General features: G+C 41.1%; 1 protein-coding gene and 1 pseudogene across 1 annotated transcript; one reads left to right on the top strand and one right to left on the bottom strand.

Moving 5' to 3' along the window:
• Positions 1-16,226: 16,226 nt before the first annotated feature.
• Positions 16,227-16,293, bottom strand: LOC129780851 (U4 spliceosomal RNA; annotated as a pseudogene).
• Positions 16,294-16,851: 558 nt separating this feature from the next.
• On the top strand, positions 16,852-17,599 carry LOC129777795 (39S ribosomal protein L51, mitochondrial). Its single transcript, XM_055784277.1, has 2 exons — positions 16,852-17,163; positions 17,226-17,599. The coding sequence occupies exons 1-2, from the start codon at positions 16,961-16,963 to the stop codon at positions 17,512-17,514; spliced, it is 492 nt and encodes a 163-aa protein (XP_055640252.1). The 5' UTR covers positions 16,852-16,960; the 3' UTR covers positions 17,515-17,599.
• The last annotated feature ends 5,175 nt before the right edge of the window (positions 17,600-22,774 follow it).

Genomic DNA, 22,774 nt, shown 5'->3' with positions numbered 1-22,774 from the left:
ACTTCGAAATTTGTGAACTATTGCAGTATTACTTCAACCATTCCATGCCAAACTGATATATTGGTTTTCAGATTTTTGGAAAATTGGTAGCTTGTTTTCGTTATGGTAAAACATTGAACCTGTATTATTATTTTTTTGGGTGATTCGATTTTTTCACTTTTTCCCAAAATGACTATTATCAAAAACTCATAACTTTTGAACCACTAAGCCGATTCAGATGATCGATACATCAAATTGAAGTAAATTAGCTAGTCTTTTTGAAAAAATATCAAACTTCCAAGAAATTTGAATTTTGTTTTCGTAATTCTTGATTGTATCTGTTTTTATAGTTTACATGGTTTCGGGACAAACGGCGCTATATTTTTCTATATTTTTTCTTGAAAACTGAGGATTTTTTTACACATTTATATTTTTTACTCAAAATTAGATATATTCTTTTTTCTTTTTTGAGTTATAATTTTTTAGAGTTAACCGATAGTTCGGAATATTAAATTCTTCCCCTTTTTCCTATTTTCTAAAATTCATAACATTTGAACTGCTAGAGCGATTCAGATGATCGATATATCAAATTAAAGCCAAGAATTCAGAGTTGTTCGAGAAATAATAAAACGAAAAATAAATTTTGGAAAAATATTGCACTTGCGTAAACACTATTTTTGTTTTCGTGATTAATAATTGTATCTGTTTTTCATAAATTAAAAAAAAAAATTTGCGTGTGTGAAATTATTGACTTAAATTAACTATGTCGATTATATGAATCGATTCAGTAGATAAAAGTTATGAATTTTTAAAAAACGTCATTTTTGGAAAAAAGGAGAAAAATGATTTTTTGAAACATCGGTTAATTTTGAAAAATCATAATTTAAAAAGGAAGAACACATTTTTGGATATGTTATCTAAAAAATCCTCATCTTTCGAGAAAAATATAAAAAAACATGGCGCCCTTGAATGAAAACTATAAAGAACAATTACGATCAATAATCAAGAAAACAAAATCATTTTTTTTGCAAGTATAGTATTTAAAAAAAACTGGCTAACTGGCCAATTTGATATTTCGATCATCTGAATCGGTTTAGTAGTTCAAAAGATATGAATCTAAAAAAAAATATTTTTGGAAAAAAGGAGAAAACTAGATTTTTCGAACCACCCTAAAATGGGATGGGATCTAATATTTGACGAAAAGGAACAAAACTACCAATTTACACGAAAATCTGAGAACCACTATGTCGGTTTGGCATGGAATCTATATATAATACTAAAAAATATAGTTTGGTGTTAATTTCCTCTGCAACTAAAAAACTGATTACTAGAAACTAATTGACGTTAACGTTTTATTACCTTGTAAATTCTAGATACAATACCAACAGAGGGTATTTAAAAAAATAAAAATAGCTTTTTATAGGGTGTGTTCAAAACTGAAAAAAAAAATACAGAAATCATATTTTTATGTTGTTTTTTAAGCGTACCTACATTATTTAGTCGTATAATTATTGTATCATTCAATTTATTCTGATGAGAATGCTTTAAAATATTTCAACTGATGCTCTTACCACATTTTAATTTTTTTTATTCAATGTTCAGTTTCTATGGCGAAGCTTCATTCGTAAATTACACATTTGTCATCATTGGTGGAATACGATCATAAATGTTGTTATGAATAGCACAGCAAGTTATGATTACAATACATATGGATTTATTTCGATAATGCATTATACATAAACCGATAAAAATGCATTATAATATCTATCCACAGCGTTTTAGCGTCTATATGTATATTTTATTCAGTTTCAGTTTGTAATTTCTATCCCATTCGCCGTGTTTATCATGATATTAATAACATTATATACGAACCTCCCACCTTATATATGATGTCTCCCACCCTTTTAGAGACATCTTAACATTATGTTCAATTTTTAGAGCGTAAACTATCTGTCAATTTTTTCACTGTTTACATTTTCTTGCCACAAATCGTTGCCACTTTTTGTAGAAGTGCGATATCTTTCCCTCGAGTCTGTGTCGTGGCGAAAGTGTGGCGAGGCGAAAAGAAAAAATGCATACCTTTCAACTGTATGAACTTTGTTTCACATAATATCAGTTACAAACCATACCGTACAAATAAACGACGTGTTTTCTATGTGCTCTGTTTTTTACACCGGCCCACGCGGTATCCGAAAAGTCCCGTCGTTTTGTGCTTGGCCGTCGGAGTGTTGTCCACCTTGCAATCTGTCCGGGAGTGTCGGTTTTGTTTCCCAACAGCCTACAGGTTATGGGCCCAGCTCGGTGGTGAAAAACAGTGAAGTGAAAATTCCATTTGGAAAAATAATTTTCTCGATTGTTCGAGCGAAGCCATTTTGATTCTTCTTGGCGTGCTGTTCGTCGCTGCAAGGCAGCAGCGGATCTCGGGTGGCTGTATTAGTGAGACAGCAAAATTGATTGCCCGGTGTGTGAGCGGAAGCTCGAAGAACATTCTCGAACAACGTTACGTTAAACGTGCGTTTCAGTGAATAGGAGATGATGGCTGAGAAATACTTGTTCGCCCGGTTGAATAATCAAAATTATTCGATTTGGAAGACGAGAATGGAGATGTTTTTGAAGCGTGAAGAGCGGTGGTATGTGATTGACAGTGCAAAACCTGAGCCAGTCACGGAAGCGTGGAAGAAAGACGATTCGAAGTGTCACGCGATAATTGTTTTATACGTGGAAGACAGCCAACTGAATTTGGTGAAGGATGCTAAATCCGCCAAGGAACTGTGGGACTGTTTGAAGCGATATCATGAGAAAACTACCATGACTTCGCGAGTGTCTTTACTGAAGAAAATTTGCAACTTGAACATGGCTGACGGTGAAGATTTAGAAAAACATTTGTTTGATCTCGAAGAGCTTTTTATTCGTCTCGCGTGTGCGGGCCAGGCGCTCGAAGAACCATTACAGATTGCAATGATATTGCGGAGTCTGCCGGACTCATATGGTGGTTTAGTTACGGCTTTAGAAAGCCGGCCAGAGGCAGATCTGACGATGTCGTTCGTCAAGCAAAAGTTGTTGGACGAATATCAACGGCGAATTGAGCGGAATCCAGAGTCGGGAGAAAAAGCCATGAAGCTGCAACAGAGTGGGCAGAAGAAACGATTGTGTTTTCACTGTCAGAAGCCCGGTCACTTTCGAAAGGATTGCCGGCAGTGGCTGCAACAACAGAAGAAGAGTGACGGGGAACCAGTGAGTGCGAAGGCAGGAAAACAAACAGCGAAGAAAAGTGATGTGAAAGCCAAACTAACGGCTGAAAAGGATGTTCCGATTTGTTTTACGGTCGGGAGTGCTCGTCGAAAGGGATGTTGGTACATTGACAGTGGCTGCTCGAGTCATATGACCAACGATCGCGCTTTCTTTACGAAATTGGATGAAAACAAGCAAGTGCAGGTAGTGCTCGCTGATGGCTCGGTGTCAAAGTCGCGCGGAATCGGGGAAGGATTCATAAAATGCGTGGATAAAGACGGTGATGTGCAAAAAGTTAAATTAACGGAAGTGATTTTCATACCAGCGCTGGACAGTGGATTAATCTCGGTGCGTAAGCTGACGACGAAGGGTTTTCAAGTGAACTTCGTTGGGTCATCATGTTCGGTAGTGAGCACCGCCGGTAAAACTGTGGCGTTGGGAGAACTAAATGGAAAATTGTTTGTGTTGAAAACAGTGGACTATGCGAATATGAGCAAGGAGCAGCATCATTTATCAAACTGCCAACATGTGTGGCATCGGCGGTTCGGACATCGGGATCCGGTAGTGCTGGAGAAACTGAAAGCAGGTAATCTCAGTTTCGGATTCAAGATGGAGGATTGCGGTCTGCGGCAGGTTTGCGAAGACTGTTTGAAAGGGAAGCTCTCACGTACTTCTTTTCCCAAAACATCTGAGAGCAGAGCCACTAGAGTACTCGACTTGATTCATACGGATGTTTGCGGTCCGATGATCAACGTGACCCCAGGAGGATGCAGGTACTTGATGACCCTCATTGACGATTTTAGTCGCTATACCGTTGTATGTTTGTTGCGACGGAAATCAGATGTAGCTGGTTGTATAAAACGTTACGTAGCTCACGTTAAGACGCGATTCGGGAGAGTTCCATGTATAATTAGGTCCGACGGGGGCAGAGAATATGTCAACAACGAACTGAAGACGTTCTACGAGCAGGAAGGTATTCAAGCTCAGTACACTGCTGCCTATAGCCCGCAGCAGAACGGTGTAGCCGAGCGGAAAAACCGTACGTTGCAAGAGATGGCAACATGTATGTTGCTCGACGCAGGACTCGGAAAGCAGTACTGGGGTGAGGCGGTTATGACCGCTGCATACGTACAGAATCGTTTACCTTCGCGTGTGGTTGACAAGACACCATACGAGAAATGGTTTGGAAAGGTTCCAAAGCTAGGTCATTTACGAGTGTTCGGGTGTTCGGCCTATGTACATATTCCGGAAGTTAAAAGAAATAAATTCGACTGCAAAGCGCAAAAATTAACTTTTGTCGGCTATTGCGAGGATCGTAAAGCATTTAGATTCCTTGACCCTGAGACGGACAGAATCACGATCAGTCGTGACGCGCGCTTTATTGAACTGGAGGACAGCCCTCGCATGATAAAGTCAAAATCCCAAGCATCGGGAGAAACTGAAGCTGATTTTGACTGGCCTGAAACTGAAGCGTTGCAGGAGGAGACAGGTCTTCAGGAAGAAAAATGCGTTCAGGAGGAGCATCAGGTTCCAGATCACGATTCGGATGTGGAATTTTATGATTTGGAAGAGCAAGAGCAAACTGATGAACGAGTCGCAGATGGAGCAGAGGTTTTAGTGTCGGACGAGATGCAGAATAGTGACAAACGGTCGACGCGAGGAGTACTTCCGCGAAGACTACACGATTATGTGGCTTTGGTTGTTGAAGGTGAGCCAACCTGTTATGATGAAGCTGTTCAAGGACCTGAGCGGGATTTATGGCAAGCAGCGATGAAAGAAGAGTATGACAATTTGATGCAGAATGATACATGGAAGCTTGTCGAGCTTCCCGCTGGTCGGAAACCGATCGGGAGCAAATGGGTATTCAAGAAAAAGGAAGATAGTGCTGGAAATGTCACCAGATACAAGGCTCGCTTAGTAGCCCAGGGATACTCGCAACAGTTTGGAGTAGACTACGATTCCGTTTTCGCGCCAGTAGCTGCTCAAACTACGTTGAAGGTTTTGTTGACTATAGCTGGTCATAAGCAGATGAAGATCCATCATCTTGACGTTAAAGGTGCATACTTACACGGCCGATTGAAAGAGGAGTTATACATGCAGCAACCAAGAGGTTTCCAGCAATCTGGCGATGAGAGACTGGTCTGTAAGCTACAACGCAGTCTTTACGGATTGAAGCAAGGAGCGCGAGTGTGGAATGAGACGATTCGTGGAATCCTCGAAGAGATGGACTTCGAGCAATCAAGTGCAGATCCTTGTTTGTACACGAAACGAACTCCTGATGGTTTGATGTATTTGCTTATTTATGTGGACGATATTCTGGTAGCCTGTCAGTCGAGGGAAGAAATAACGAAACTGGAGGATGAGCTGAAGAAAAAGTTGACTCTATCGTCACTGGGGGACGTTAGTTACTTCCTGAGTATCAGGATCAGGAAAGATTTAAATGGCTATTACTCGATGGATCAGCAAGGTTATATTATGAGGGTTGCTAACCATTTTAATCTTGACCGTGCTAAAGGATCGAAAATTCCACTAGATACAGGCTACTACCGCAGCAGGGAAGGCAGCAAGGTGATGTCTGATAATAAACAATATCAATGTCTAATCGGTGCGTTGCTTTACATGGCTGTCAATACAAGACCAGATGTATCAGCAAGCGTTGCGATTTTGAGCAGGAGAGTAAGTGCTCCAACGGAAGCAGATTGGGTGGAGTTGAAAAGAGTGGTTAGGTATCTCGTATCCACCAGCGATTACGTGCTTCAACTGATCAGCAAGAGAGAAGAGTCACTTACGTTAATCGGGTACAGTGACGCCGATTGGAGTAGTGATACGGATGATCGCAAGTCTAACACCGGAAACGTGTTCCAGCTTGGGCAAGCGACAATTGGATGGATCAGCCGCAAGCAAACTTCAGTGTCTCTATCGAGTATGGAGGCCGAATATATAGCCTTATCCGAGGCTTGCAGAGAAATTTTGTGGTTACGAAAGCTACTTGCGGATTTCGAGGAAACACAGGAGGGACCGACCACTGTGCTGGAAGATAACATCAGCTGTATCGACTTCGTCGCAATCGACCGTTCTTCAAGACGATCAAAGCACATTGACACTCGTCTACATTTCGCGAAGGATTTGTCGGAGAAAGGCATCGTAGCAGTAGAATATTGTCCGTCGAAATCGATGATCGCCGACATTCTGACCAAGCCATTGGGTTGTGTTAAACAGAAGCAGTTTTCGGAGATGTTGGGCTTAACGAAGTCTGATAACCGCTAAAGATATCGAGGAGGAGTGTAGAAGTGCGATATCTTTCCCTCGAGTCTGTGTCGTGGCGAAAGTGTGGCGAGGCGAAAAGAAAAAATGCATACCTTTCAACTGTATGAACTTTGTTTCACATAATATCAGTTACAAACCATACCGTACAAATAAACGACGTGTTTTCTATGTGCTCTGTTTTTTACACCGGCCCACGCGGTATCCGAAAAGTCCCGTCGTTTTGTGCTTGGCCGTCGGAGTGTTGTCCACCTTGCAATCTGTCCGGGAGTGTCGGTTTTGTTTCCCAACAGCCTACACTTTTTTCTCTCAAGTTCCACTTCTCTTCTCTGCTAAGATCGTTAGGAAAATCACAAGTGGGACTGTCAGTGGGTAACTCAATTTATGGTAAAAACAAAGGGAAAAAGTCAGTGGGGAACTCGATATGTTAGCTTCTGTCAGGACAGATCTGTTATACTTATGACAGACATACAGCTGTACTTGCGTTGTACTTCGAAAATTGTATGTCTGTCACCATGTACAGCGCTAGAACCATGCAAACAACTCGGTACAATCGCTGTACCTGTACCGACCTATTATACCGCTGTACGTGGCTACAGTTGTGCTGTGCGCAGCGCCATAGACGGTTAGTGGTGAGTAGCATGAACAAACCGAATCAAAACACTTGGTATACATTCTTTTCATTGACTTTCTCTTGAGTTAATAACTCAGATTGGAAACATATTTGTTGTGTTTGATAGTTTAGACGCTAAATAAAAACCTTTTTCATTCAAATATAGGTGAAAATACAATGCAATATATTCAAATTTATGATTGTCAGCTTGACATGCGGTACAATGTACAACCAAATTATGTGTGCCATGCTATCGTGGTACCTGTACAACGCTGTACACGTACAACGCTAGTACAGTTGTATGTCTGTCCATGGTATTATGCGACACGAACGAATAACTGGATATTTTCGCCTCTGAATGAACTCTTTGTAAACATCCTTTGTTGTACCATTAGCATACGCAAAATCATACCGTTAGGTAGGCCATGATTTGTAGCCATGGTACGACAGTAACTAAATGAAAAAAGTTAGAGTTTAGTTCCAACCACCAAACAGAGAAGTCGAAATAAATCAAGCTCTTAACATTAAAAATTAATTTCATTCTTTGGAAGAACTTAACAATTTTGGTGACGAGGAGAAGTTCTTGCCATTTTCCGGAAGCAACGTCAAGCTTGTTCCTGTTCCTGTTCAAGATTAAATTCCGTTCCGTTTCTGAAGCCCTCAAACCGTCACGAATTCAAGAATGGCCGACGCAGATTTAAAGCAAGCGATTCTCCGGCTGACTGATCTCATCGCAAACCAGCAGCAGCAAATTGCAGGTCTCCAGCAGGGTAACGCCAATCAAGTTGGAAGCGAGAAGATCATCGAGTCACTCTCCACAGGAATCGACGAGTTTCAGTACGATCCAGACGGCGGCATCTTCGTTGATTCGTGGTATGCTCGATACGAGGACGTGTTCAAGGAGGACGGAAAGCATTTGGATGACAAAGCAAAGGTCAGGCTACTTCTGCGGAAAATCGGCACGCAATTCCACGAACGCTACGTGAACAGTGTATTGCCGAGTCATCCGCGGGATTTTTCATTCGAAGACACCGTCAAGAAGTTGAAGAAACTTTTTGGACGCCAAAAGTCACTCTTAAACGCACGCTACCAGTGTCTTCAATACGTGAAAAATGAAGTCGACGATTTTTCATCTTACGCAGCATCGGTGAACAAGCACAGCGAAGCGTTCCAGATCGAAAAGCTATCCAGCGACCAATTCAAGACACTCAGGTTCGTATGCGGTCTCCAGTCACCACGCGATTCGGATATCCGGACCAGGCTGATCGGGAAGTTGGAAGCTGAAGAAAACGCGCCGCCCGCCGACGGTGCCAACCTCAAGCTTGAAAACCTGGTTGAGGAGTGCAACCGCATCATCAACCTTAAGCAAGACACGCAAATGATCGAGAAAGGTTGTATGGACAAGTCTAAAGTCAACGCAATCTCTCGTCATCGTACTTCAAACGGAAAGGAGAAGAAGTCACCAAAAACACCTTGCTGGTTCTGTGGGGATCTTCATTATGTCACGGAGTGCCCCTACCAGACACACACATGTTCAAAGTGTAAACGGAAGGGTACTGCTCCTCATCCGAGAAGAAGCCGACGAAGCAGATCGACAAACCCAAACCTAAGGACATCGTCAAGTCTAAAGGTATTGCGGTTAAGCGAGTTGATCTGAAAGCAAAGCGGAAGTTCGTGAAAATCGACATCAACGGTGTACCAGCAAAGTTGCAGCTCTATTGTGCATCTGACATCACCATCATCTCCAAACGAACTTGGACATCGGTGGGTAAGCCTGTCATCGAGACAACGGATGTCGCTGCTGTGAGCGCCTCGGGTGGCGGCATCGACATCGTAGGTGAATTTAACGCTGAAATCACCATCCAAGACGTGACGAAAGTGGGCCGCATTTTCGTTACAAGCAATCCGGATCTCAACGTTCTGGGAATTGAAACGATCGATCAGTTCGATCTCTGGTCGGTTCCGTTCAGTTCATTAGTCAACGCAATCCAACAAAACTCAAACGCAACAATGCAGAAGCTGCAAGCGAAGTTTCCTGAAGTGTTCCAACCAACCCTCGGATGCTGCACCAAAGCTAAGGTAACGCTCTACCCGAAGCCAGATGGACGACCTGTGTACTGCCCCAAGCGACCGGTTGCCTACGCTGCCCTTCCGAAGGTTGATGCTGAGCTGCAGAGACTTCAAGACAACGGCATCATCTCTCGTAAGACGCCAGCTCATCTATTTCTAGGTCGACCGCTACGAACGACACTGGATCTGCTGAAGTCGTGTCCTCCAAGTCCAACGCTGGTCAACGAAAAGCAAAATTCCCAGTTCAACAGACGACACGGTGCGATGAAACGAACCTTTGATGCTAAAGAAATGGTCTTTGCCCAGGTTCATTATCGTAACACAACAGAATGGGTTCCAGGTCAAATCATGGAGCGCAAGAGTAAAGTAAACTACACCGTGTTGCTCGAGAACGGACGACTCATTCGAGCACACACAAACCAACTTCGACAACGATATTGAAGCGATGCCGATGCTGATTCTACACCTCAAAATCAACTTCCTTTGGAACTGCTGATCGATGAATTCAATCTTCAAGATATAAAACCTCCGGATCCAGTAGTTCCTCCAAAGAAGATGAGCAACCGATTCCTGATGATGAGCCGATGCCTGTCGATGATGAACAAGAAGTTGTTGAAGACAACGATAACGACGATGAATCTGATGTTCCTATTGAAGGCTCTCCACAACCCGTCAGGCCAGAAGGAAGACTTCGTAGGCTCCCAGCATGGCTTGCACCGTACGATATTTTCTAAAAAAGGAAGATGTACCATTGGCATACGCGAAATCATACCGTTAGGTAGGCCATGATTTGTAGCCATGGTACGACAGTAACTAAATGAAAAAAGTTAGAGTTTAGTTCCAACCACCAAACAGACAAGTCGAAATAAATCAAGCTCTTAACATTAAAAATTAATTTCATTCTTTGGAAGAACTTAACATTTGTGGAAGTTTCCACAATACAATACAATACAATACAATACAATACAATACAATACAATACAATACAATACAATACAATACAATACAATACAATACAATACAATACAATACAATACAATACAATACAATACAATACAATACAATACAATACAATACAATACAATACAATACAATACAATACAATACAATACAATACAATACAATACAATACAATACAATACAATACAATACAATACAATACAATACAATACAATACAATACAATACAATACAATACAATACAATACAATACAATACAATACAATACAATACAATACAATACAATACAATACAATACAATACAAAGATCTCACAAGCGAAGAGGGACCAACTGAATGGTTCATTTGTTTTTCATAAGGCTTACAACCCTCTTCAGACTGCAGCACCTTTCAAACGAGGGTTATTGAAATACCTACTGAAATTGGTAGAAGAAGGTGGACCTCGTTGTATTGACTCATTCAAGCTATAAAACTTGGCATCGCCAACGTCTACTCGCATAGCTTTATAGTCCACTATAGCTAGTTTTGTACCCAGTGCCGATCGAGACACATATTCCTATGGAGGTGCTCCGCATAGACAGTGGCAACGTATTTTCCTCGGTTTATTTCTCGTACCTAGGTGTGTCTTGGGAGCGTGATTTTTCAATAAACAGAGTGTTGATCATGTGTCGGACCACCATCTCGTCAGCCTGCATATGAGGTATTATATCATAGTGTTTGACTGGAATACGTGGCGGAACACGGAACATGATAAATGGATTAATGTCTGAAACCGATGTTGGTTGGATTATTTTTTTTATTAAGGGGTGTGTCACATCAAATTGCATCACGGAAAAAACGCTGTAGAAATGTAATTTTTAGGAATTATATCTTCAGCTTTCGCTTATAATCAGATAAGAGTGTATAGATCACGTTGGCCATGCTTCACTGTCAATTTTTCGTAAATTTGGAAAAATGTCGTCGAACGAAAAAGAGCGTCGTGAATTAATCCTGCGCACTCATTTCGAGAATCCGGAGTTGTCACATCGGGACATCGGTAAGATGCTGGGAATCGTCCAATCCACGGTCAGCAGAGTACTAAAACGATACTTCGAGAACCTTACCATCGACCGGAAGGTGAAGAACGGCAAAAATGGATGCTCCGTCAGTGAAAAAGATCACAAGCGCGTAGTTAAGCAGTTTAGACGTGATCCGAGAAGTTCGGTCCGGGATGTCGCCAATAAGCTGAATTTGTCAAGTTCATTCGTCCAGCGGACCAAGCAGCGGGAGGGCCTGCGTACATACAAGGTTCAGAAGGTTCCTAACCGCGACGAAAGGCAAAACATGGTGGAGAAGACGCGAGCCCGGAAGCTGTACACCGAAATGCTGACGAAGCCGCATTGCCTGGTAATGGATGACGAAACCTACGTCAAAGCGAAGCCTGTTGTTCTTCTCCGCAGAGGACAAATTCAGCGTTCCGGAGGAGATTCGCAAGCAGAAACTATCCAAGTTTGCCAAAAAGTACATGGTGTGGCAAGCGATCTGCTCTTGCGGAAAGCGGAGCGCCCCCTTCGTGATGACCGGCACGGTAAACGGGCAGGTTTACCTTAAGGAGTGCCTACAGAAGCGCTTACTACCACTATTGAAGCAGCATGAGGGCCCGACCATCTTCTGGCCGGATCTCGCTTCGTGCCACTATTCAAAGGACGTGTTGGAGTGGTACGAAGCCAACGGGGTCACCTTCGTGTCAAAGGAAATGAACCCGCCCAACGCGCCGGAGCTTCGCCCAATAGAGAAATATTGGGCGATTATGAAGCAGGCCCTCCGGCAGAACCCAAAAGTTGTCAAATCGGAGGCGGACTTCAAGAGAAAATGGATTTCTGTTAAAAAAAACTACAACCTGATGTTGTACAGAACCTTATGGACGGGGTAAAGAGGAAGGTGCGAGCATACGGGCTTGGGCTCGAAGTATGAATAAAAAGAAAATGCCAAAAGTTGTTCAATAGTTTTTATTTTACTGTCTAAAATTTTCAAAAGGATCGGTCTACTGGGCGAATTTCTACAGCGTTTTTTCCGTGATGCAATTTGATGTGACACACCCTTTAGTTCGTGAAATGATGTGCTGCATACTACCAGGCGTACATTTTTTTGATGTTTTGACTACTAAAGATTTGGAAGTTACATTCACGAATCTTATACTCTAGTTTACTAAAGACTCAATCCGACATTAAAAAAACAGCGTTTAGGCCTTTGGAACAATGTTGAGTCAATATACTGCTAACGCGTTCTGCAAACATGTTTGCCTCACTTTTCACCCAACCCTCGTACAAAATATAAGAAGTTAGTTTTATAATCGAAAATGTATATTTTAAAATAATTCATGAATAAGTCATTGTTAGCTAACGTTTTAAACAATTTTATAACTTTTCTGCAGACAGAGCAAAATCTAGGGGATATATAACACATTGCACTGCAGCTTTCTGGGGTCATTGCGTTTGATAAGCTGAACAAATACAAATATATTACTATCGAAAATATAGATTACCACAAAATGCACATCTTGATGCTCCTCAACACCATATGGCCATGTTCTCACTGCAGCGGGGCGTCAACGTGGCGTGAGCGGGGCGTGTTCACTTCTTGCCACGATATTTTGATTCACTCACATTGCACCGTGCCAGCGGCGTGTCTTCGACGTGTTTTATGAAAATTGTCAATGTGTGTTGTTGAATGAAAGAATGAACATTGGTTTATTTTTAAATATTCCAACATCGTTAGACGTATTCGGCTAAATACTCGGAGGGTTTAAAAAGTAAAAAAAAAAGAAAATCAAAAAATTTTAAATTATGTCACTACTACAAACAAACATATGCAAGAAGAATATGTAGTACAAATATCGCCGGCGTGAATAGTTTTCGTTTGCACGCCAGCCACACGCCAAAACCACGCTCATGACACGTAAGCCTGGTGTGAACACATCGGTAAGAACACACACGGTTAATCGTAAGCGTCACACGCCGCGCCCAAGCCACGCTGACGTCCCGCTGCAGTGAGAACAAAGCCTGTAAATCAAATGTCCTATGACAAGACACATTTTGTCATTTTTTACCAGATATGACAACAAGCGAGATTAGTTATGAAATCTAGTAAAAAAGAGAAGTAATTTGTATCTGACCGTTGCGTTTTAAGCCAGCGCTACACGATGCTACGAACACCCTCGAATGGTGGACGCTCGATGATTCGACGCATCGTGTAGTCGACTGACGAGCTACGAACCTCCAATGTCGAGTGTCGAATATTCGCGTTGGAAGGTATTGTATTCGTATTTCCCGGATGGAATCGGATTTAACCAATGAAACGCGCATTCAATTACTCACTCTAGTAACTTCTATATTCTTCTGTTCTATTTACCCTTCCCGTGTTCCCACATATTTTATTCAGATACAACATATTTCTCTTTCTGTCAATTAGTGGTTTATGTTCGAATTATTTCACTCTAGTTCAAAATCATCGTACCGCAGAGGACGTCTAGCCTCCCGCCTCGGTCTCTCTAGTGTGCCTTCATGTTGTGACCTCTCATCGTTGACGATAGGTGTGCTGGAAGTTTGATGCGATGATGAAAATGGGGTGCCCCAATCCACGTTACTCTCAGCGACATCGTATTCCTCAACGGTTGTATGTTGCTGGCCAGCGATACTAACCTGGCTGCGTTGCAGTTTCTTAAAATGAGCGGAATTCCTGCGATATTTTCTACCATCTCCTGTTTCCACCTACACACTATTACCCTGCCTTTCAATCACTTTAGCCGGATCAGCGTGATACATTGGCGAAAGTTTATTTTGGTAACAGTAACAGGTTACGCATTAGAACTATATCTCGGGGTCGAAGATCCACCTTGTTCGTTTTATGATAAGAGTCGAAATATTTCTTAGAGTTGCTCTTATAAATTTTGTCACAGTCTTTGATCTCTTCATCCTCGTGAATTGATTCCGGAATCTGCGGAATCCAATCTCGGAATCTTCTGCCCAACGCAATTTCTGCTGGCGAACGTCCAGTTGCCGGATGTCTTGTTAGGGAATAAACATAGTTTGCCTCCTCCAAATTCCTTTTCCAGTCGGTTCCATTTAGCGCAGATATTCTCAATGTCTTCAAAATGGTGCGATTTTGTCTCTCTACCTCTCCATTGGCCTGTGGCCAATATGGAGTAGTATGCTTAAGCTGGATGCCATGAACTTTACAAAAATCTTCCATCTACTGGTGAAGCTACGAGCGTTGTCGGTAATCAATACTGCTGGAATTCCCATTTTCATGATTGTATGGCCCAGTCGATTTAATATGTCATCAGTTGTTGTTGATCGAAGTACATCTATGATGCGGAAGCGACTGTACAAATCAATCAAAACGAGGATCGAGTCGCCGGATGGCAGCGGGCCTAATATGTCCATTGCCAACACGTACCATGGCTGTTGAGGAAGTTCGCGAATATTCAAAGGTTCTGGTGTTATTGTTCCTGTCACCAACTGGCAATCCAGACAAGATTTTACCATCTTTTCTGCGTCCTTGTCTACGTTCGGCCACCACACTTTGCTGCGAAGACGTTGTTTTGTCCTTTCGATTCCCGGGTGTCCTATGTGTGCAAGGTTCAGCACACGCTGTCGGAGATTGACTGGCACCACTATTCGATCACTTCAAATTATTATTCCGTTAACTTCACTCAATTCCTCACGAAAAGGATGGTATTTCTTCAGATCCTCACTCCATCTGTTAATGCGTATACCTTCCAACGCGAGTGGCACGAGTCAAAGGATTTTTGTCATTCGTTGATTCGACACTCTATGACATTCGATACACCGCTACACGATTCGTCCGAATCTATCTTTGACAGATTGGTTTGTTTACAAATTTTAGATGAAGGAACTATGAAATTGATTCATAAAATTCAAAACATTCGGCAAAATATTGCAGTTTAATAATGTTGATTTCAACCATTTTTAATTTACAGCCCGATATCAGTACAATTGCTACGGCAGCAATTTCAATACTCGCATTGTCATCCAGTTTCCTAACATTTTTAATGGTAAATAAAAACAATAAACATTCGATCCAAATACTCGCCGATTGTTTGGACCGATTGCATTGAATCGAACATTCACTTCACCGTGTAGCAGCACATTCGTCACAATATTTGTTGATTCATCGAGCCCGCATTAGAATTTTGATATTATGCAATGAAATGTTAAATTCAACCAATTCTATCAAATACTTAAAAATTTGCTAGCTTCGATTACAAATATTTTGCACCAGTATATTCTGGAAACATCGAAATCTGGCTAATCTAATACAAAATAATACTGGCACCCAAGGAAAGTGAAGTGGAAGGTAAAACGTAATGTCAGAATTGCCGTTCGGACGTATCCCGTAAGTTTGAACTTATTTACATAGATGGCATCTAAACAACACTAAACATTGACTACAGTTTCGCCGGCACGGTTGATTGTCGTTATGAACCAGCACAAAAAACAAAGCTGCAAATTATGCGCCAGTGGCGGTACCACGATCAAAGCACTCCCTGAATCTTATTAGCCGAGCCAGCTGGCGGAAGCATATGCATAAAGGTTACTAGGTTACTATTTTCAACGACAACTGTTTATTTATTATACTGCTTCAAATACCTTCGACGAAATCAAATGTAACCATACTAACGTAAGTAATAACATAAACAAATCCAAACTTTTCGTCTTGCCATTCCTCAAACGTCTTTTCTAAATAGTGCAAATTACGAGCCACCTGTTAACTCCACCATCTTGCTGGCACCCAGTATGGCAGCCATGAACAGGGATGCCAGGTTTGAAGACATGTCTTCATTTTGAAGACATTTGACTTTATTTGAAGACATTTGATGTTGTGAAGACATTTTGATGACATTATGAAATATGTGAAGACATTTAGTATGATAGCCCATGTAAATTTTTGAGAGATATTATTTCTATAAAATTCAAACTATTGGCCGAAAAGATCGTCAAAAGAAATGGGGCTTTTGTCTCATTGTCATTCGCTCGCTTTTTATCGCGTGTCACTTGTTTACTTTTGTTTTTATTAATCAACGGAGACTTTTATCTCGGGCTTTTTTTCGTTCAACTAACAATAATCGCACCTCGGTGAAACCTCATTGGTTATGATATCGCCACTGCGTAAAGCTGGCCTCAGGATCATTCACGTGCTTTTTTTCAAACTTTTTCAAGCAGGAAATCTACAAGCATATAGAATTAATTCAACAAGAAAGCGACATTCACTTCAAATATGGATCTGGAGAACTTCAAGCGGTTTGAATACATATTGTCCCTAGAAGACATTAGCTCATTTGCATTAGAAAATTTGAATAATTGTGACATCGTATTTTTATTACTTAGGCCTATATGGGCAATATTCACTCAATCAACGGTATATCAAACTAATTATTATTTCTAAACTCATGAAATTTAGTTCGCAGTTGTGAAATATATTCATTGTTCACATTTATTGAAATAAACTTCAAAACATCAAGGCAATTTTAGTGAAATGCGCTATATAACAATGCCAATTAAAATAAACATTGAATAAGCCATCAAAATTTGTTCAAAAGTAAGCTGTGAATTTTAGTTTTCTTCGATATGATTGTGAAGACATTTGAAGACATATTTTCGTACCATGTGAAGACATTTGAAGATATTTTCTCGTACCATGTGAAGACTTTTAAAAAAATTACCTGGCATCCCTGGCCATGAAAGTCAAGAAGACGCATTGTTGTTTATCTTTGTTACGCCACTAGGGTAATGGTTTTTTGAGAAATTCTTCCATGGTTTTACTAAACTAAATACTGAAACAAAATGAGTTGGTTAGGAAGTTTGATGGTGCAAACTTTGCGCTCCGTTTGGCAGCCAAACGTAATGACGGTTCGATTCCGTTACCATGCTGATAAAATCGCTCGTGGGCCACTTATACGTCGGTATGGTTACAAGGAAAAAATCCTGCAGCGAGGTCTGTTGCCACATTACGATAATGGGCAGAAATTACCAATGCCGGATTATAGGTATTTGATTACTCACTTCCACAACAAATACACCTCTGAACGTTTGTTTCTTTTTTTTGTAGACCGAAAAATGCTTGGTGTGAGAAACGAGCTCTGTTCGGACAGAATGATTATATTGATATCCTAGGAAATGACCGTCTGCATCCTACAAGAGTGCTTTACTCGGTACCATCTTGGTTGAGAGGTGTTTCTGGAAATGAGTACCAGGTGCTTTTACGGAAGCGAAAAATGCTTAGCCAAACGATTTATCCGATTGCGCGACCAACCAAGTGGAGAGATATGGAAAAAAGAATTTCGTACCTCTACCGGTTCTTAAACCGTAAAACGAAGACGGGACCATCCAATATTTAAGGTGGCTTGAGCTTATAGTTTTTTTTCCTTATCAATGCAATAAATTACCACCTCAGTTTAAAAAAGATAACTGAAGAAAATTTTATTTTAATTCATTAAATTTATTTTCATTGAAGATTTCAGCAAATAGAGCTGCCTTCATGTGTGCTATTTGGGGAGAGGGTACACTTAACTCAATATAACTCAAAGCTATTGTAAGGGGGTCTTCGTAGCCACTTGGTTACGCGTTCGCTTACCAAGCGATCGATCGTGAGTTCAAACTCAGGGCCCTCAATTGACCATCTTTGTGTTGTTATAGAATAACTACGTCCACGCAACCATCATCAGCGATGGAAATCGATCCACGGTGGAACAAAGATCGATACATCCATACAACTGCTCTGCTCTGCAAGAAACATCGGGCTGCTGTTCTATAAATAACTCAACAATGATTAATATCAACTGTCTCCGCTGTCCGGTCTGTTGAACTGAACAATGGATGAACAGAAAGAATACCCTTACGCCTAAATGGCTACTACTGTGTAATTTGCCATAATGTAATGGAACAGAAAACTTAACGCCTAAATGGCTACTACTAACTACTGTGTAATTCACAATTCATAGAAACATAAACATATGTACATGTACACGATTAAACCCGGCTCTGTTACAGCTAAAATGCTAATGAGCCTAATAAATAAATGAGATAAAAAAAAAAGCTATTGTACATTCTGCTGATAGTTTTTTTTTCATTAATCCGTTTATTTTTACAGGCTTACCTAAGTTTAAAGGAGCCAACCTCTTAACATTCAACTAGCATATATCAACATGTTGTTTCCTTAATTCTATGGTTAATGAAATAGGAAATTGATTACTCGTGGTCGCCTCGAGTTTAGAAGGGCGACACATTTTCATTAGGAAAAGGATGGGATGTAAGGAGATGTGTGTTCACACTCAGACTCACATTCACATTCTCATTCACACTGACACTTCACACTCAATTCTTAAAACTATCCTTCCATCTAATATGTATTTACAATTTAACTTATTCTAATGTTAGTAGGAAGGGAACCGATAGCTCGCGAAGAACGAGAAGGAGGGGAAGAGGATGTAAGAACAATCACACTCGAAGATCGATAGTTTTAAGCAGTCTTCCGAAAAACACTTACACATGTCCACGCGATGTGAAAATTCCATGTTTTTGTTTGAATTCAAACATGATTCTCGCTAGTGTTGAGTGTCTATCCCCAACACGAACAATGATACACAAACATAGACATGTGAAAACAAACACGATGTTTATAATTCAAGAACATCATGTACAAACATATCACCCGATGTCGCAGTATTCATTGCTTTCGTTTCGTTTCTTTTCATACACGGAAAGAAATTATTAATCCCAAAACATTTCTTCGTAGAATACTTTTTTCACAGAAACGAACTTGAAATTTAGTTCGCATTTCAAAAATTGCACGAACTAAGAGGCTATAAGTTCATGCACCAAAATATATATTTTTATTAAGGCTCATATGGCGTCAGCCTAACGGGGCCGGGAGTTCAATATTTTGACAATGTTTGCTTACAACTATGTTAGTAATATGTAACCGATTACTCGCGGTTGGCTCGAGGTTAGTATTACAAGTGTTCTCATAATTGGGATGTTGCAGTCTTCAGTGTTCTGTACGTGTGCCCGACATGGGATACTTCCTATTGGGATGCAGCTGACCGTTAATCAGCAACAGGGGGGAGTCTGCACCCCATATCTAGCGTGGTGCGTCTTTTTCGACTCGAGGAATCCAGGATAGAATGATCACTAGCCGGCGCAATCATCAGCTCGTGTAGAGTTGTCATGAGCGGTACAACCTTTGGCTATTGTTGAATCATCAGTGGACTGCACAACCTTCGGCCCGTGTATCTGTAAAGAGTGTGTGTATGTATTGCCGCGACTAAGTAAAAGTTTATAGATCATTCATGCACATTTTGCAAGTCTGATTAAATAATCCTTGGTTTCGTTCAAAGAAAACATTCTCTGAATAGAAAGAAGCTTTCTATTTTTTTCCGTGCATGTTGGCAATTAAAGTCTGGGGAGCCGACCGCATAGCGGGCGACGTCGTACAAATGCTGACCAAAAAAATAAATACCCAAAAATTAGTTTTAGATGCAACCTTCAGCGGCACACAGCAGAACCAGCAGAGAAATTTCAGCGGCTAAACCACACCATTAATTTCTCGATGTTATCACAAACTGAATGAAGGAAAAAACTAAAAACTACACTTACACTGCACTACATATGCTATGTGTGCATGCGATTGCATCATCCTTTCTTCTCCTTTTCTCCGCTCGTTTCATAGCTCGGGTCGCGATCGTCGCGAACAAGCAGTATTGGCCATTTGTATTCAAAGATCCAGCCAAAATTGTTGCTCCCGTGGTCGAGTGGTTAGCGTCACGCCTAACATGTCACTGCTGAATAATTCAATTTTAGTACTTGTTCAAATAGCTAATAATAGCGAATGTTACATGAATTCAATATATAAATTGATGCGTGCACTAAATAATGATATCAAATATGAAAAACTCTCATATCAATCGATGTTTATTTTGTTCAGAACAGAAAAAGAGGTTTATTTTATTTGCCCAATATTTTTGATGAAGCACCCATTGTCATGAAAGGAAAGCATTTTTTCCATGTCAACATACCACGCGTTGAGTGGTGGTGGTGTGGTGTCCGATTCGCTTCTTCTACTCTACGCACTGCCGGTGCTTGGGGTGAAAATGCAAGAGAAACTGTACACCATGTTCGAACATCATGTGAAACATTGGGATTAAACATCGTACGCCCAAACATACCACGAATACAAACATGTCACATTTTCTAACATAGGTACGAAAAAATCATGTTTGTACTCAAACACAAAACTGTGAACAGCAGCGTGGACATGTTTATTCCGGACGCAGTGTTTTTTGTGAAACATGGAAGACTGGTTTTAAGGAAAACATATATTTGGGACATGTAATCAAGGTCTAACTGAGCCAACACATCTCTCACCGGCACATCGGGCTGCTTCCTTCCAGCCCGAAGAGAGTTTTCTAAATTCGATCTGGCGACAATATACAACTCGCACGACCAAACAACGTATTCGGTGTCGTGGTAACCATGGCCACAACCGCAGAGATTGCTGTCGGCAAGATTAAAACGAAAAAGTAGCGCGTCTAACGAACAGTGATTGGACATGAGTCGGGAGAAGGTGCGAATCAAGTCCCGACTCAAGTCCAGACTTTTGAACCACGGATTGAGGCTAACCTTAGGGATAATCGAGTAAAGCCACCGGCCCAATTCATCTTCGTTCCATTTGCGATGCCAGTTAGCGATGGTATTTCTACGGTCTAAAGAATAAAATTCATTGAAGGCGATTTGACGCTGATAAATATCGCCTTTAATTGCACCTACCTTTGCCAATGAGTCAGCCCTCTCATTAACCGGAATGGAGCAATGTGAGGGGGCCCAGACAAAGGTAATGACATAACAGCGTCTGGATAAAGCACTCAAAATTTCTCGTATTCTCTCAAGGAAGTACGGCGAGTGCTTTTCCGGCCTCACTGAACAGATAGCTTCGACAGAGCTAAGACTATCCGTTACAATGTAATAGTGTTCAACAGGTCGTGAGGCGACGCTGTCCTGCGCCCAGTGTATTGCTGCCAATTCAGCAATATACACTGAAGACTGTGTGAGGTGCTAAAAAATTTGTTGAACGCTCCAAATCCTGTGGACTCATGCATAGAGGACCCATCAGTAAAGTACATATTGGGCCTGATCACGAACGTCACTTCACGGTGAAAACGAAAAGAATTGTATGGAATTTGTATGCACTTCATTTCGTTTTCACCGTAAAGTGACGTTCGTGATCAGGTCCATTATCACAATTGACACGTCCATACTTTGCTTCGAAGATCGTAGGAACGATCGCCGATCGATGATAACCTGGAATTCCATGGATATCCTGCTCCATGGACTGATCAAAAGGCACAGAGGAATTGATGTAGTCAGGAAAACAAACACGGTTGGGAGTATACGAAGAATGATCAACCTGCATGGAGATGAATTCATGATATGTACTCATGAATCAAGAGCGAAAATTTAGCTCGATAAGCTGTTCAAAATTTCCGATTGCCAATGGATTCCTAACCTTACACCGGATAAGGAACCGAAGAGATAATAAATTAAAGCGATCTTTTAGTGGGAGTACGCCTGCCAAAACCTCGAGACTCATGGTATGCGTTGAGGGCATACATCCCAACGCAATACGGAGACAAAGATACTGAATTCGCTCGAGTTTAATGAGGTGTGTTTTGGCAGCTGATTGGAAACAGAAACTGCTATACTCCATCACTGAGAGAATAGTTGTTCGATACAACATTATAAGATCTTGTGGATGGGCTCCCCACCAAATGCCGGTAATTGTACGGAGAAAGTTTATTCTTTGTTGGCATTTTTCACCCAGATACCTAATATGGGCTCCCCAAGTACATTTGGAGTCGAACCAGACCCCAAGATACTTGAATGACATAGCATGAGTGATCGGTTTACCCAAAAGTTGAAGCTTTGGTTTTCCTGGTCTATGCTTCCTAGAAAAAAATACCATCTCTGTTTTCTCTGTGGAGAATTCGATCCCTAGCCCAACGGCCCAGGTTGAAAAATTGTTCAAAGTATCTTGTAAGGGTTCTTGCAGGTCGGATTCGTTTGATCCTACGACAGACACCACTCCATCATCTGCAAGTTGTCTCAGGATGCAATTTTGTGTAAGGCAATTGTCGCAATTGTCGATGTCGCTTACATAGAAGTTGTACAAAAGGGGGCTTAAACATGAGCCCTGGGGGAGTCCCATGTAGGAGACCCGATTTACTGTCGAATCCCCGTGAGAAAAATTCAAATGTTTCTCACAAAGCAAGTTATATAACATATTATTCAATAGAGGCGGCAGACCCCGAGAGTGTAATTTGTCTGACAAAACCTCTATTGAAACAGAATGAAAGGCCCCCTTTATGTCCAAGAATACTGAAGCCATTTGTTTTTGACGTAGGACTACGTCTAACCGGAAGATATAGGGGGTGAAATGGAAATCCAGGCACTGAACAAGTAGGAAAAAATGCAAGATTTGGAACGCTTATAACTCGAGCATTTCTCAATAGATCGCAAAGGTTTTTGCATTAATTGATAGGAAATATATCTACGCATCTATCATAACGAATAACATTTCATTTTTCTTGAGATAAATAATTGAAT

This window comes from Toxorhynchites rutilus, chromosome 3 (assembly GCF_029784135.1).
Source record: "Toxorhynchites rutilus septentrionalis strain SRP chromosome 3, ASM2978413v1, whole genome shotgun sequence".
Taxonomy (NCBI): domain Eukaryota; kingdom Metazoa; phylum Arthropoda; class Insecta; order Diptera; family Culicidae; genus Toxorhynchites; species Toxorhynchites rutilus.
The sequence above is the reverse complement of the archived record's forward strand: the minus strand, read 5'-3'. Positions and strand labels throughout refer to the sequence as shown.

What these genes read in the sequence shown, in the direction of transcription:
- LOC129777795 (XM_055784277.1), top strand. Translation starts at nt 16,961, where the DNA reads ATGAGTTGGTTAGGAAGTTTGATGGTGCAAACTTTGCGCTCCGTTTGG. An exon ending in TTACCAATGCCGGATTATAG is followed by an intron (nt 17,164 to 17,225) that starts GTATTTGATTAC and finishes TTTTTTTTGTAG; the next exon opens with ACCGAAAAATGCTTGGTGTG.